Source organism: Sander vitreus, chromosome 5 (assembly GCF_031162955.1).
Source record: "Sander vitreus isolate 19-12246 chromosome 5, sanVit1, whole genome shotgun sequence".
Taxonomy (NCBI): Eukaryota; Metazoa; Chordata; class Actinopteri; order Perciformes; family Percidae; genus Sander; species Sander vitreus.
In genome coordinates, this window is record NC_135859.1 from 213,626 (window position 1) to 230,135 (window position 16,510).

At 43.2% G+C, this 16,510-nt stretch overlaps 1 protein-coding gene across 3 annotated transcripts in view; it reads right to left on the reverse strand.

Moving 5' to 3' along the window:
• The window catches only part of tncb (tenascin Cb), a 51,036-nt gene that overhangs the window by 4,333 nt on the left and 30,193 nt on the right, over positions 1 to 16,510 (reverse strand). The window contains exons 11-21 of one of the 3 annotated variants that reach the window (XM_078249915.1): positions 12,356 to 12,631; positions 8,927 to 9,199; positions 7,614 to 7,736; positions 6,269 to 6,412; positions 5,936 to 6,055; positions 4,066 to 4,209; positions 3,670 to 3,800; positions 3,443 to 3,575; positions 2,769 to 2,920; positions 2,044 to 2,140; positions 1,570 to 1,731 (exon numbers count right to left, since the gene is read on the reverse strand). In XM_078249915.1, the coding sequence (XP_078106041.1) occupies positions 1,570 to 1,731; positions 2,044 to 2,140; positions 2,769 to 2,920; positions 3,443 to 3,575; positions 3,670 to 3,800; positions 4,066 to 4,209; positions 5,936 to 6,055; positions 6,269 to 6,412; positions 7,614 to 7,736; positions 8,927 to 9,199; positions 12,356 to 12,631 (1,755 nt within the window). The remainder of the gene's footprint in view (positions 1 to 1,569; positions 1,732 to 2,043; positions 2,141 to 2,768; positions 2,921 to 3,442; positions 3,576 to 3,669; positions 3,801 to 4,065; positions 4,210 to 5,935; positions 6,056 to 6,268; positions 6,413 to 7,613; positions 7,737 to 8,926; positions 9,200 to 12,355; positions 12,632 to 16,510) is intronic. The other 2 variants (XM_078249914.1, XM_078249916.1) reach the window with 2 other exon arrangements.

Here is a 16,510-nt window from a genome sequence, read left to right on the forward strand (position 1 = left end):
TGGGTGGTCAGGGGTCAGCCGGGAGCACAGGGAAATAAAGGATGCATGTCTCTCAAACAGCCTTAAAGGAGAACTCGAAAAAAGTTTATTCCCCCCTCAAAAATAGGTAATTGAGCACTGTAGTGGTTATGATCATATCAGTGACTATGTAACTACATGATGCCTGTTTCTTGTACAGTAATAGATTTCTGAAGGCTCCAAGCTTATTCCCTTGTGAACACCTCCGCTCTTCACTCTTCACACACTACGCTCCGATCGGCACACTGCTTTTCCTGCTACAACTGAATTCCTGCGGGACTTCAGCGCAAGACTACAGCTAGCCTTCTGTAACACTGTTACTTTACAAGAAACAGGCATCATTTGGCCCGTTTCAATGTAGTTACATAGTCACTGATATGATCATAACCACTACAGTGCTCAATTACCTATTTTTGAGGAGGAAATAAACTTTTTTCGCCACAAAAATGTCGCTGCGAAAGCATGAACTGTCCTCTGGAGGACATCCACCAGACCAGCGGGCGCCCGTGGATTGTTGTCGGCCGCGGCAGGCGGGGAAGGCGGGGAGGAAGTAGAAGGATGCCGGTCGGGCCTGCTAGCCCGGCTAAGGCAGCTAACACACAGTTCGCCACTGCAGAGGCTACTATTCACCAACGCCAGATGGATCGCACACAAAATGGATATATATGTTAGAAATACACACGGAACTGCTGCGTGATGATTATTACCAAAGCCTGGCTGAACACACTCACTCATCCCAGACGGCAGCTAGCAGCTAACAGGCTAGGTGAATTTAAACAAGGTCTGAGTTGAAAACGCATCTTGTTGTCATGTAAGGACCCTGTTCATGTTGCACAGACATTTTAATTGCATTTTGTGTCTGTTAAGAGGCACAAAGGCACTCTTTATGATTTGCCCCCATAACTGTCGTTTTAGCTAAGTGGGAGCTCTCTGCATTAGCTGCAGCAGCTCCATGTTGCTAGCACCGATTTGGCTCATTTTTTTTGTTGCTACCGACAGTACTCACATACTTATAGCGATCAAGATTAACGTAAAAATTGCCCGGAGTTCTCCTTTAACTATAGAGAGGATTGGAATAGTAAAATCTTATTTCAATCCCAGTTATTTGTTTAAAAGATGTTGATGTTTAATGTAGCTGTGTAATGCATGTTTGTATCCTTTTCATGAAAAGTGTTGTTTTATATCTTATTGTTCATTGTGATAATAAAAGTTAAAGAATAAGGGAATATCTTTATTTTTTATTATTATTTTATTATTACAGGTGCTATGTGTGGGTTACAGCCGGATTTGTCATAAAAACCCAACAGTGTGCCACACTGTTGCATTACCAAATGTGAATTAATCTGTCGCTGAAAGTAGTCACAAACAAATTTCACAATTTCCTCCTGTTTGAGTAACTTTTGATAAAAACTACAGCGAGCAGCTGTTTTAGGAAATGACTGAACGTTTTTCAAAAACACCTAAATAAATACAGTATCTGTAAGCTGTTTTAGCATATGTGTGCCTTCAGTAGGCAGCAATTGGTCTGCAGGCTGCAGAAGTCAGCGCTACCTGCTGTTCCACTGTATCCTCCTACGTGGACTTTGTAGCGGGTCCGGGGTTCAGAGATGGAGAACTTGTCATACTGGGCGTAGGCTGTTTCTCCCTTATCGCTCAGGTCCACACGCAGCTCGTACTGACCTCCAGCTGTGATCTTATGCAGGTTGGAAAGACCTGAGTGAGAGAGGACATTCTATATAAGCTGGACGGACAGCAATGACAACGATCCACTGATGGCTTTGATAAGATATTATTATTATCATATAATACATTCTTTTTCATGTTTCAAGGTGTATCTATTTCATTCCATTATTCAATATGTTTCATTCAAATTATAACATAACAATTATTATAATTAAGTGAATCACTGAACCAGAACTATTCCGGTCCAAATCAAGCCATGGAATGCAATGCCACTGAAAACAATGGATGCTGAACATATTCATGTACTGTATGTCCATATCCTTGCTCTGATGATTAAATTACCCAGCCAGAATTCATCGTTCATGTCACCAAAGCCAGCTGTGTAATTCTTCCAGTTGCGGAAAAACTCCAGTTTACCACTCTGTCGTCGGAGGAACACCTGAAAGAGAAAGACAATAGGTCACCACATCAAATGAGCTGTATGTGAAATATATCTGACATTATATTACACTGTTATGTATAGGTTCAAAACAAAATGAGAATGTCTAAGCCAAACAAGCTTAAAAATATCATGGATATTTGTTTGATGAAAATGCTTATACATCCAAACTGAATGGCACACAGAGGCACAGCAGAGCATAGACTCAAACATCAGCAGAGAAATGAATCACAATTACTGCGGACGAAGTACACAGGGCGATACACTGGTAAGTGTAAAGTAAAGTAAGTAAATGAGGTTTAACCATGTATCAGCTGATTTAAATAGCTCACATTACTGGATTGTGGCAACAGTTAACTTCATGTAATATTGGATATGGAGTTTTCTTTAGCGGGGTGTAAATGTTCCACCAAAACAAGTTCCTTCCTGAGACTATTTAGCAGAGCCGCCGTCGCTGTGTCTGGAGCTTAGAAACATCCAAGATGACTGTAATTGGTTTAAAGAAACAAACAAAAAACAACCCAGAGCGTTTTTCTCCTATCCCAGAATGCATCTGTGGTGTAGCAAGACCTTACTCCACAGCGCTGTGGAGATAGAGCTGGCTATGCAAGTATAGCCAGTGACTTACGATCCATCCACCTCCATCAGTGCTCATGTCGCAGTAGACCTGGAGGGGCTGGCTCTCATCCCCACCCAGATAGATGGTGTACAGGTCTGATGAGGTGTCTCCATTCAGAAGGGCCTGGGAGCAGTCCTTGGGGTGTCTGTACAGTACACCAGCTACAAACACAAGCACACAACACATTATATGATGGAATAATCAACCCAGTGGACTACACACGATCTGTAACGAGGGAGAGGAGATGGGGCTGCAAAATGATCCTCATACTGTATACTGTCTGACTGCACTGTGTGCAGGGTGCACAGGGATTGCTGGATTACCTTGGCTACTGTTATGGCTGCAGGCACAGACTCACCTGGGGCCACACATCATGCTTTGGGGGAGAGGCAGGGTACACCCTTGACACCAGGATAACATCATAGATAAATGAACACAATCTCACAGTCTAAATGTCTTTGGACTGTGGGAGGAAAGTGAACCACCGCGAACCTAGCCATCACCCACCCAGGACCTACCCAGGACCTACCCAGCACCCACCCAGGACCTACCCAGCACCCACCCAAGTCTTTCAAAAATAGTAACTAATCATTCGTTACTCTTTCAAAAACAGTAACTAATCATTAACTACCTATTTTTTTGTGTACCTTATTGTAAAGTGTTACCGTATTAAAAATACTCACTGGTGGTGAAGACAGTAGTGATGACTCGGCTTCTCTTGGGACCAGCGATGGCCTGCAGCTTGACTGAATACTCTGTGGAGGCGCTGAGCTGAGCCATGTTATAGGAGACAGCGTTGGGACTCAGGACCACCTCCTGAAGGAGGAAACATGGTCAAAAATTGGGTTCCTAAGCACATTGTAAAGATTGAATGCAGTCCTAAATGTGTGGAGGTCTGGTGTCCACTCACACGGACAACGCCGTCTGCCGACTCAAAGCTGAGGATGTATCCGGTGATGTCAGCGCGAGGTGGCTTCCATGTCAGCATACCGTTCTCTGTCTGAATGTTACTGGCTGCCAGGTCCTGAGGGGCGTCCACGTCTAAAAACACAACAGCCGTTTAAATCTGTTCATATTTTACCAACATCAGTTTCTCTATCAGCTGTTAAAGCGCCTCTTTGTGATGTCATTCATGTTTTCATTCACATATTTCTACATGACATCGCTTTGGCATCATGCACTTTTGGTTCAGATTAAAATATACTTTGTAGTTACAATAAAAAAGCCCACTTGACTGCTTTGACTGTATTTTTGATTTGGTTTGAATCAGTGAAGCTCAAATCAACTTCTAAGCAGGAATTCTCACCAGTGGTGAACTCAGTGGTGGTGGCTGCACTCTTGGCCAGGTCCCTCACAGCATAGACCTTCACAGTGTAGTGCGTGGCAGGCGTCAGAGAGCTCATCTCAAACTCCACTACATTTCCTGACACGCGCTCCATCACTGGAGCCACTGCAACGACACAGAGCGCAGAGAAGCCCACTGGATTGGACTGATGTCTCTGACAGATAGCACTCTTTTATTTCAATCTGCTCATTGGCCCTGTTGTCTCACTCAGATATAAGGTAATCAACATTCCTTCCTTCTCATTAGATCTTCATTGAAAGGCAGTAAAGATCATCTAATGATCATTATTTTAGCATCTCCATCATGAATCCACATTTTTTTCAACTAGTGCAGTGCCGTTCAAAATGTGCCCGTTTGGAACGAGCCGATTGCTTGGCCTGTGGTAGTGCTGCTTGAAGCTTTCTCCAGAACCATTGTACCCCAAAATGACTTACAGAAGAACCCCAAAGCACTTAGCAACCACACTGTATAGCCTACTACTGACTTACTGTGTACTCCTACTTCAAAGTAAAACTTTGTACTACCACATTTACATGACAGACGTGGCAGATTCAGAATTTATTCACAAAATATCACAATTAAAATGTGGAGTAATCACAGAAATTTGTGAATTTACAGCTCACAGCAACTTAATATGATATAGTGTCAATACGATCTAGTGTCAGCAAAAATACTTTTGATTGAGTTTCCTCTAAGCGAAATGATCCGAGTGAATTTAAGCTGGGCTTTTATTGTGAAGGGTAGAACATGTTTTTTATTGAGTTTCCTGTAAGTGAAATGATCCGAGTTAAAGGACAATTCCGGCGCAAAACGAACCTAGGGTAATAACAGATGTATCACCAAACTTCAACTGTAGCATAATGAGGGTCCCTACATGTGAACCCAAGCATTGAGAACTTTGTAAGTGTACAGACAGTTTATTGAACGAAGAGCTGCGGGAGCTCCGTGAAAGGGCTACGAGAGAGAGAGAGCTACCGGTAGTCAATGCCACAACACAGCCTCGTACTTCAGGAAACTGGTGGTGAACCTGCGGACATTGTGAAGCTATGGCCACCCAACAGGAGTGTCTGTGTTGCACGGAGTGGGACCTGTTGCGTCGCGATGCCCAAGAGACGCAGTGTTCTGTACAGTCGGAAGATTTCCCCTCTCTGATAAACAGGGCTGTACGTGAAACCCAGACTGGAGGGACCAGATGGATGGTTATCCACTGAGTAAGTACACTAGACAAGTTATGCAGAGTGTGATTATTTCAGATATATTGAGCAAATTACTTTTGATTTTAGTTTGCATCGCCAGCTGTAAGTCATGACTGGTTTCCAAGACGGCGGCGGCATGTAGCTAAACATGAACGCGAGTGTCTTTATAATCTATCTTTTCAATAAACTGTCTGTACACTTACAAAGTTCTAAATGCTTCTGTTAACATGTAGGGATCCTCATTATGCTACCGTTGAAGTTTGGTGATATTTTGAGCCTTTTTAGTGGTATAAATAGTGATTTGTTTTTACGTTCCCTGTGCCCCGAATACTAGCGTTGTAAGCTAATCGGCGGTCCGCGCTAGCGTCAAGTTCATTGGGTACCCAGGAAACCAAGTGTGAAGTAGATTGGATGAACGGTTCATGAGATATTTCAAAGACACACACACACATGCATGTATGCACGCACACACACACACACACACACACACACACAAGAAGACACACAGAAGCTTCCCGATTTATTAGAGAGATAAAATTGCTTTTTTATGTACAGCATGTGTGTTTATGCATATATCTATAAGTATTGTCTGTGTTTGATGGTGTGTTCGTTCCTGTGTGCAGTGCACTACATACCTGAGTCTGCGCTGTAGGTGATGACGTAGCCGTCTACAGTGGCAATGGCGGGCTGCCAGAGCAGCAGAGCCTCAGTGTCTGTGATATTGACTGCAGTCAGTCCACGGGGTTTATCCAGAGCTGTGACACACACACACACACACACACACACACACACACACACACACACACACACACACACACACACACACACACACAAAAACACACACACACATTAATCTAGTATCACAAAACTGACAAATCTAGGCAAATATACATGTTTGTATGGAGCTTTAAGAGGATGAATGTGTGTTTGTGTGTGTGTGTGTGTGTGTGTGTGTGTGTGTGTCCTACCGGTGGTGACGCTGTCTGATCCAGGCTCACTCTCCCTTTGACCCTTGACAGCGACCACGGTAACCTCATATGTGACCCCGGGGGTCAGGTTGGGCAGCACAGTCTGAGACTCCGAGCCGTCCACTGTCAGAGTCTTAGCATTACCTGGAAGTCCAAACAACAACAAGCTAAGATATCAGAAGTTTGGCTGGACTTGATTTTTTACAGTGTACCCTGATGACCTGCTTCTTTTCCACCCCACAGAATCTTGGCTCACATTGAGAGGAGGGTGCATCTCATTAGTCATCATAGTCCATTAAACTCAACTGAGACAATGTAAACATTATAGTAGATGTTCCCATTCACTGTTGCTTAACTTATTTTTGTGTTATATACATGAGTAGGCCTACAACAAATGTTGAGTCATTTTAGAAGTTTTGTCTCTATTTTTGTATTTTACAGGTTTACATGTATTTTAAAGGCCAGTTAGGGTTCACAGTATATTTTGGTCAGCATCAGGTTAGCTGTATATTCTAAAAGTAAAAGATGATGGAATGTACTTGATAGATCAAGTATTAATATCATCTTAAATGATTACCTGTTATATAAGAAACGTTTTTTATAATTGTGTTAACTTCATAAACCGTCAGATTAATGTTGAGCCAGCTGCCTACTCATGGAACTGTGCTCTCCACATCTGCTAATGTACTTTTATTATGATGACTCCAGTATCTTCAGAGAGTGAGGTCTGCGTGGATATAAATTTATATTTAAAAGGTGAAAACAATTCTTCATCAACTTCCTGTTCCAGCTGTGTGCCAGGCTTTTGACACTGTTGTGCCATATCTTTCTCTGTTACTTAGCAACTTATAAGGGAACTTGACATGTATGGGTTAAATAGAATAGTTCAATTCAAATCTTAGAACAGTAGGCTGCATTTTCATTCCAATGGATGCTGATCTGAAGGGACTGAATAACATCATTTGGAGATATCCATTAATATATATAGATATCATAATGGTAGTCATGAACTAAATTTTCATTTGCTCTGGACCTCTCACTCCTCATTCAGAAGAAGTACCTTTAACCCGTCACGAGGGGGCAGAAGCAGTCTATCACTGGAGAGAATAGTTAGCCCTGCAGATGATGGAGGACTCAACTGATGGATAGGTCAGCAATAATACAGCAGGGGGAATGTCCATACTGGCTATTGAGTCATTCATAAACTGGAATATACTTCCCTGGTTGGAAGATAAAACTAATAGTGCTACGGGCTAAATCTTTATGTTGTAAATGCTTACTTTCTTTACTTGTTTTACAGTTTTGTAATCAAGTGACAGTGGCAGTGGTTTTGCAGGACACTGACCTCCATGAGCAGGCACATAGGTGACCCTGTAGCTGTCCACCCGAGCTCTGGGAACCACCCAGTGAACGGTGGCCGATGTGTCGGTGACATCAGAGAAGCGGAAACCCTTGGGTGGACCCACATCTGGCACAAACAAGACAGACACAGCAAGGAAGGGGCAAACACAGAAAAAATATAGCTTTAGTTGATATGTTGTGTGCTTTTTAGGACTGGCGAGGACAGGGAAACAGAACATACTGTATGTCTGTCACATCAGCCAATACATTTACATATATTAATGGCTCTACTTCCGAATTAACAGAAGACAAGAAAAGACACACATAAATAACATGTTATTGTAGCCAAGGCAGATCCACCACTGAAAGGCACGCGTTAAGAAGTGAAAGAGAGTATGTAAGAGAGAGCGAGGTAGACAGACAAAAGGGGTCTGGGGAGGCCTGGCTCACGGTGGGACCCTTCCTGGCTAACAGCGAGCCAAAGTATCTCGCGTGACAGACCTGAGGAGATTAACTTGCCCCCATTTCATGGCAACACAAAAGTGAAACATGCGCCACGCAACCCAAGAGTAAAGCCTTACCCCCAGGGAGTACAGGGGACATACACCCGTTCTATGTGACACAGACAACCCCCCCCCCCAAAGAACACTTTACAAAGAGCGACCCGGACACATGGGGCCAGGCAGTCAAAGACAACATTTGGGAGGACGACCGGACAGAGACAACACAATCAAAGAAGCGGAGTAAAGAGCTTAAAGAGCTGAGTACATTTCCTTGGGGGGTGGGTGGGTGGGGGAGGGGTGATATGACATTTCAAAGCCTTTCTAATAGTTTTGGGTTGAAGCTGTTTGGCTCGTATGTGAAGATATTCAGCATCTTTAAGTAGACATTGTTATTTATCCACATATATATTAATTTACGGTTGGGTTAACATTCAGACCATCTTGGGATACTTATGTGCTTTCTGATATTGCTGTAAACCAATCAGGAGCACTGACAGACACCCCAACACATAGCATCTGACTCAAGGCACAACGCAGCCATGTAAACCATCGTCATTAAAACGGATTACTTTCTAAAGATAGCCCTTTTTTGCAGTGTTAAGTGCCTTAGATGAATACAGTGGCACAACCCTCTGTTAACAGGTTAGTAGACAAAACGTCAGAACACAGATGTTAATGATCATGTTTTCATGCTGTTACCAGAAGACAAAAGTGACAAGATACGACATCACTACACATTGACCACGCTGACAAGACCAGTGCAGAGTTTCAGTTCACAGCTCTGATTTCTCTTTTCCATCCCTTCACCGTGTACCTGTTCTCACCCACTCCATTACAGACTTGGAGCTTCTTCCCAAAATGAGCCCAAAGATTTCGATTTTGTACTCGGTGTCCTCGGTAAGATCTGTGATAGCTGTGCTCCACTCCTCGCCTCCCAACACCAGCTCTCTTGGTTGGCCTGGGCCCTCGGCCTGGCTGACCATTATGACAAAGGTGTCGAAGGCTTCCTCTTCAGCCGTCCAGGCCAGCCTAAAGCTCTCAGGATTGACGTCGGAGACAAGGAGAGTCTGCATCTCCGGTTCAGCCTCTGAGTGACAGGGGAAAGTCAGTGTGCTTTGACATTTGAGGAACATGGCAGCGAAAGAGAGTTTATCAGTGTAAATGTCAGTGTTGGTTACATAAAAAGCTCAGCATCAGAACCTGAGTTTGCAGAGCAGAAAGAGAAGAGTTTTACAGCAATCTGGTTAAAAACACAGAAGGAAGAAAAACTTCAGGTTGTTGAACCTCAACTGGCCTTTCAATGCCACGGTGGTTAGTAAGATGGAAAACTGGTAGTTAAACAATACATTAGTCTGACCTAGGGCTGCCACTTTTTATTCAAAATTCAAACTACAGTTTGAACATGGGAAAAATATTCCTCTCCTTGAATGAAAAGATCAGAGTGTTTAAGACAACAGGCTGAAGCTTGGACTCCAGCAGGGGCGTTCCTATGTCTGTCTAACTCAACCCAATGAACTGGGCTATTATTGTCCTCTATACACTAACTGTTCTTTATGGATAATCACCAAACCATCTGAGAAATAACGTGAGCATTTTGGATTCAATACCATTGATGAAATTGTAAGGCAGTGGAGGCACCACTGATAATGGTAACAACTTTAAAGGCACTGCAAAATAAATAGGTGCGTCTCTGCAAAATATTTTGTTCTAAAAGTTCAACTACTGCTATCACTCACAGAGCTAGTAGCTGTACTACTGGAGCTGAGATACCTGCTAGTCAGTCAGCAGCTCTGACTGTTCTCTCTGCTTCCTCTCTAGTGGCCTGTTTACTCCTCCTTGGCTTTTACCAATTTCTTCAAATTCATTCAAACTTTATTTTTTGAAATATTAACAGCCCTGGTCTGATGAATCTTATTCTTGTGCAATCCCAGGAATTTCAAAGTAAAAAGGTTTTGTCAAACTACAGCTGCTTCTCTTAGAAAAGTGCAGTGCAGTAGCCTACAGTGCAAAAGCTGGTAGTTAAGCAGTCATTAGCAGCAGCTAATAATGGCAGTGATAGGAAGAGAGGCTGCAAGACAACAGGAGTCTACAGCTGTTGGAGAAAAAGCTGTGTCTGTGCAGAGCATGAGTAGGCCGAAGCTAATTAGCTGAAGAAACTTCCAGTAGCAGCACAGATGGATCCACGGACCAGACAGAGCTTTTAAAAGCACCGGGATATAAGCAAATATAAGTGAGCTCAGGAAAGCGGCGATAAAGCCCAGCACCACTGATCATTAAAACACTAGACCAAATGTGAGGGTCTCAGGGGTCCTTGAACTAGCCTGAAACCCCTTTTTATTGTGAGGAAAAAGGCATGAGACATTTGTTGCGAGAAGAAGTGGTGGAAATGAGAAGCAGAGCAGACAAATCCCAGGGAGCTGTCACTCTTCATTAGCCGCCAGGCGGCTTTAGCTGGTCAGTGGAAGAGAGGGAGGGCCACATCCATCAGCTAACATGTGCTAGCTTGCTACTGTTTTCACCCTCGCACCACCACCCCTTCTACCCCTCTACTCCATATCCCTTCACACCCCCAAGACCTGAGGGAACACAATCCCCGCTCACAAAAGGCAGCCTGTTATTGGAGGAGGTCCGTGCCGGCGCCAGCTAACCTGCTGAAAAGGGGGTCTGCAAGCGAAAGCCCAGAGCTGGTTCCAGTCTCGCCTGATAACTTTACAAGAGCAGCTTGTGGTGTTACGAATCACAACCAAGTGGAGCTTGTTCTGGGAGCCGTCCACATCTCTTTGTGGTTCCATCAATCATTTGTTGTATAAAACCCAAGTTTCCTCACTCCCTTTTCAGAGGACTTTATTTCCCCCACAACGTCTACCTCCAGTACACCAACGATGACCACCGTGCATCACATAATCAAATTAGTCAGCGCTTGTATTCACTAGTTGGAATGTTTTATGGATTAAGAGATGCTAATGAAAAATGTTAAGATGGTTTCACCAGCCATTAGCATGCAGACAATGGGCCGTGTTGAGCACATGCCATATTCTGCGTGGCCCCAGAAGCCCCTGGCACCCTAGCACCAGAGCCCAGGGGCAGTGGCAGCATGAGAATGAAGACTTGAGGGAACTGGGGATGCATACAGAAGAGAGGCCTCACACAAAGTGACAAAAGCGCCTCAGGGTTTTTTTTGTCCTCTGTCAGTCCTCCCATCTTTCTTCCACTTGACTGAGCCTCGTCAGTGAAATGCTAAAGGATATTGTCGGAATAGATGCCGACATAAAAAAAAAACCCGAAACTGCTTATTTTTTATGATTTATAGGGTGACGGTGAGGGTGTTTTGCTTTATTTGTGAAGGTGTTCAGAGGCCATTACAAGGCGTCATTAGCAGATTTTGGTTTCACTTTTTTACAGCCCACTCTTTAGGCACATACTGTAATCCACAGAATGTTAACCATGGGTAATGACTGTGATTGGTGTGGTGGGTGTGGAACTAGAGCACCTGTTGTGTCCCAGTTTCACAGCACTCTGAACCTTTTTATAAGTTCCTGCCTGTTCACATGACAGACCAGGTGCTGCTGTAGGCTGGACTCGTCCCAACAGGCCGACTGACAGCTTAAAGGTGGATCAAACACGTATCTGCGGCTGGGCTAATATAGACTGAATGGGTTTTGTGTTGGTGAGTGTTAGCCCATTTTCCTGCATCAAAGGAAGGGATATGTGCATGATGGATGGCTGATGAGGCGGTGTTGTTAGGCTATTTGGATAGTGAACTTGGCTGAATGGATGTTAACCCAGTGAAGAATATCTTCCACCACAAAAGCTGGAAGATTCTTTTTATACAAACAGTATGTGCTCAGAAAATGGGAGCAGTTAGACGGACAAAACCAGCCTCCATCCCTACAAGTGCAGCATAAACACAATTTCAGTCACAAAGATTTGTCAAATTTAGATCTCTTTGCTTCCAGTTATTTCACTGGATCACTTTTTCGAGAATATTCTTGAAATCATTTAATATCTGTTATAGCCAATGGAAGTGGCAGAGTTAAACAACATCAACAAGTGTTTCTGTAACACCTGTTCAGTGTCAATGTAATGTCAAAGTGAACCACACCAGAGCTGAATAGACAAACATCTTTTGACAACAGCAAGAATCTGCTCCTTAGAAAGTCCACATGGAAAAACAGTGGTTAATGCACTGTTTGCAGAAGAAGAAGAAGGAAGCAAAGGAAAGAGCGAGCCTCAGCGTTGATACCTGTGATGGTGTCTGCAAAGACCGGGTCTAAGAGGGCCTCCCTGAACACCCCGTACAGACTGGCCCTGTACCAGGTGGTGGAGGAGAGGCCAGAGATAGCCAGGCTGCGAGCATCGGCGGGCACCGTGTGGTTTTGCCACTCAGCGCCCGTCTCTGCATCGGTAACCTCGATCAGAAAGGCCTCCAATGCCCCGTCCTCAGCAGACCAGGACAGGAGGAAGCTGTCCCACGATACGTCGCTGACGGTGACGTTGGTCACCACAGGCTTCTCCTCCTCTGGGTGATGACAAACACATCAACATAGAGTTACAGGACTGGGACAGACATACAGAATGAGGACAAAAGGTTAGACCAACACAGGTTTGTCACAGTCGATCCTGGACTGTTTTGGACTGAAACTCGTCTGACTAGATTTACACCAGCAGATTTTAAATGTTCAAAAATCCAGAATTGGCTCCATATGTCGGTCTAACCTTACAACACACAAAGATACACATTCTTGGGTTTCATTTCTTGGTGACAACAGTGTACTAACAAACAAGGACAGTGGATGAGCCCTCCTTGACAATACCAGCTGCAAAAAAGGGTCAGACATTGATGAAGATTTCTCATTTGTATTTCAATCAATTCATTTTGCTGTCAAGACAAAAGGCCTTCACTTTGTCTGTAGTGGAAATAAGGGAAGGCCAGAGGGAAAACCCAGCCTCATTACCAGTGGCTGCCTATACCCATCTCCTCTGTATTACCATATAATAGGAAGACTTAAAGAAAGAAAGCAGCAGGCAGACATGCTGATGCAGCTCGTGTGCATTAATGGCTGTGAATGAGCCATTAACATTTGAAGGTGCAGCGTAGCCCGACCGGTATGGCAGAATTACGCCGTCCACTTCAAAGTTATGGGGGGGCCATGCAGAGCCTCGCGCAGCCGCCTTGAAGAGGGAGGTGGGGGGGCACTGAGTGTGCAAGCATTCAGAGAGGAGAGTGGAAAGAGATGGTGCAGGTAAACATCAAGGCTGCCATTATCCTCTCCTCACTGTGTGGCAGAGTGTAGACAATAGTAGTGTGATGGGGGGATGGGGGGATGGGGGGGTTATAAGAGCTCATATGGAGAATGAGGTGCATTAACTGTGTGATAGTCTGATGAGTTCCTGGCCCTGTAGTGTGGGGAGGATTTGAGTCAGCGTTGTGTTCACGGCTGCAAACTGTTCTCCTGAAGTTGCAGTAAAAAGACTTAGTGCTACATAAACGATAAATACACATGTGATACATGCTTTCTAACACGCTATCATGTAGTTGTAAGCAGATATAAATGCATATGTATTTGTCACCTCCTGTGCACACCCATAAGTGAAAACATTGTCTTCATATGAGAAGGTATATTTCCTCGCACATACTGTAAATTAATAAATACTTAAAAAAACTACATTATACTGTGTTATACACCATGTATTTCATGTTTTTTTACTAGAGCTGTCAGCGTTAACGCGTTAATCGCGATGCGATTAAGGACTGACGCAATGCGATACATTTTTTTTAATTGCATGCCAGCATGCGATTAATTTATTTTCCACTTCACTGGGCTTTGCGTCGTGCCTAACGGCTACTATTTTGACCCTTTGGCGCTGCCATACTTCTTCATAACACATCTTCTGCTGCAGAATGCAGGCAGGCTGCCGGCATGGAGAAAGACAGCAGCAACACACTTCTGATGGCGCTTTTCTTTTAAAAAAACTCCCAGACGGCTCAGTAGACAAGTCAAAGCCATATGCACGTTGTGTAAAGCTGAATTAAAATATCACCGAAGCACGTCAAGCTGGAGCTACCACCTACGAGCTAAGCATATTAACTAGGGCTGTCAATCGATTAAAAAAAATGATCTAATTAATTACATACTCTGTGATTAATTAATCAAAATTAATCACATACATATTTAACGGTGCCTGAACTGATACTTTTTAAGAAAGTAAAAAAAGAAAAGGAAAAAAAAGGGTACTAAACAACAGTTGGTGACATTAAAGAACGGCTTGTTTATTGCTAAGGCCATATGGTCAAAATGAAATGATTTAATAATAATGTATAACAATAACTAATTTCACTAGTAAATTGCTGTTGAACCATCAGATGGGAAAGGGACATTTACAATAACTTCAAATGCACCACGAGGCTGTAGTTTACCAGTTTCATTGAACGCACCGTCTGTGTTGTTTCTCCGACGGCAGCTGCAGATTGTTACATCCCGGTGTTGAATCCTCTACAGTAAAACACAGTCACACTTTACACTGTTTAGTGTTAGCTGTCAGCATTTAACCCTGTTTAATCCAGCTACTAGCTAGTGGTAGGCTAATGTTAGCTGCTGTTGAGTATAGTGTTAACTAGCTAGCGGTAGGCTAACGTTAGCTGCTGTCGAGTATAGTGTTAACTAGCTAGCGGTAGGCTAATGTTAGCTGCTGTAGAGTATAGTGTTAACTAGCTAGCAGTAGGCTAACGTTAGCTGCTGTCGAGTATAGTGTTAACTAGCTAGCGGTAGGCTAACGTTAGCTGCTGTTGAGTATAGTGTTAACTAGCGTCACATGCAGCGGTGTTTCTGTTTCCTGTAACGTCTGTTTCAGAGCAGCAGAGAGAAGAGCAGACATATCAGTGGCACCAGATTTTCGTCTGTATGCAAACGTCAATATGGAATGGATTAATCTGCGTTAATTTTTTTAACGCGTTATTTTTTCCCGGATTAATTAATCGAAATGAACGCGTTATTTTGACAGCCCTAATATTAACGTGACGCAGTTTGATGCTAGCGGGCTCAGGTAAAGCAGCATTTTGGAGAGTGCTACTTGCCGACCTGCGGATGAAACCAAATCCAAAAAAATTACTACAGCTCTTGCGAAACGGGTGGCAACTAACTGCAGACCTGTCAGCATCGTAGAGGACTCGGGTCTTAAAGACTACGGTTGGCATGTTCTGACCCGTCTTATACACTGCCATCGAGGGGGACAGTAGTTTCACCATACACAGCCTGTATGACACGGAGGAAGCAGCTAAACTGGAACTGCTGCAGAGTCCAAACTCTGTCTCATTAACCGCTGATCACTGGACGTCAGTGAGGAATCTACATTATTTAGGAGTTACTAAACACCAGATGGACTCTGGCTGGACTTTACACTCGTTTGCCTTAACGGTGGTTGTTAGTGTTACATCTCAGTCAATTGTTCTCAATCCTTGTTAAAAATGTAAAGGTTAAATGTCCTGCTGTGGCATCTGGTTTTTGGACCATTTAGTTTGTACTGTATAAGCAGTGTTAGTGTTACATCTCAGTTAGGGACTTGGAGGAATTGTACAATAATGACAGATTCACACATTTGTTTACAGTAAATAAATAATAGTCAAGTTCATGAAGTCACTTTCTTTGCATTCATTTGATTCCCAATCAAGATCCATTGGTAAGAATGGCTTTCCATTGTTATTATGTACTTAAAAACAGCAAAATAATAGAATTTTAATTGTGATAAAACATGCGATTAATCGTGATTAACTATAGAACTTCAGCGATTAATCGCGATTAAAAATGTTTTAATCGTTTGACAGCCCTATTTTTTTTTACATATAAATATATATATAAATAAGATAAATAGGGTCATTAGCCTTCAGACAAAAAATGATTGGGCTAAAAGTATTTTAAGAATTCTAAGCTACACATTGGGGAAAGTAAAGGGAAACATTCTTGTTAAAGAAGCTAGCTGAAATCATTGTTACCTAGCTAAAATTTCCTTTTAGCTAGCTTTTCAATGCCTATCAAGGCAGTATATCCTTTTAATAGGAAACAGGTGTTTTCACCACCACCACTTAAGCAGAGGTATGTAGCCCTGTTGATATGTTCTGGTATTATTGGCCCGAGGCCTCTGCCCCAGTACAATGGAGGTGAATGGAATCCATTTGTGGTGCTGACATTACAAAATGCCTTGGGGAAATAAGGTCAACAGCAACCTTTCTTTCCAGAAACATGCTGTCACAAATGTTCCTACAAACTTTCTCTTCAGTAGAACGTAGTTTCACTAAAAACAGAGGGCTGCAAGTTCTATCATCCAGAGTAAAGGGGCTGCCTTCTATTTCTGGAAAGAGACGCTGCTGTTTGCATTTTTCAGTGCTGTGAGCACCGCAAAC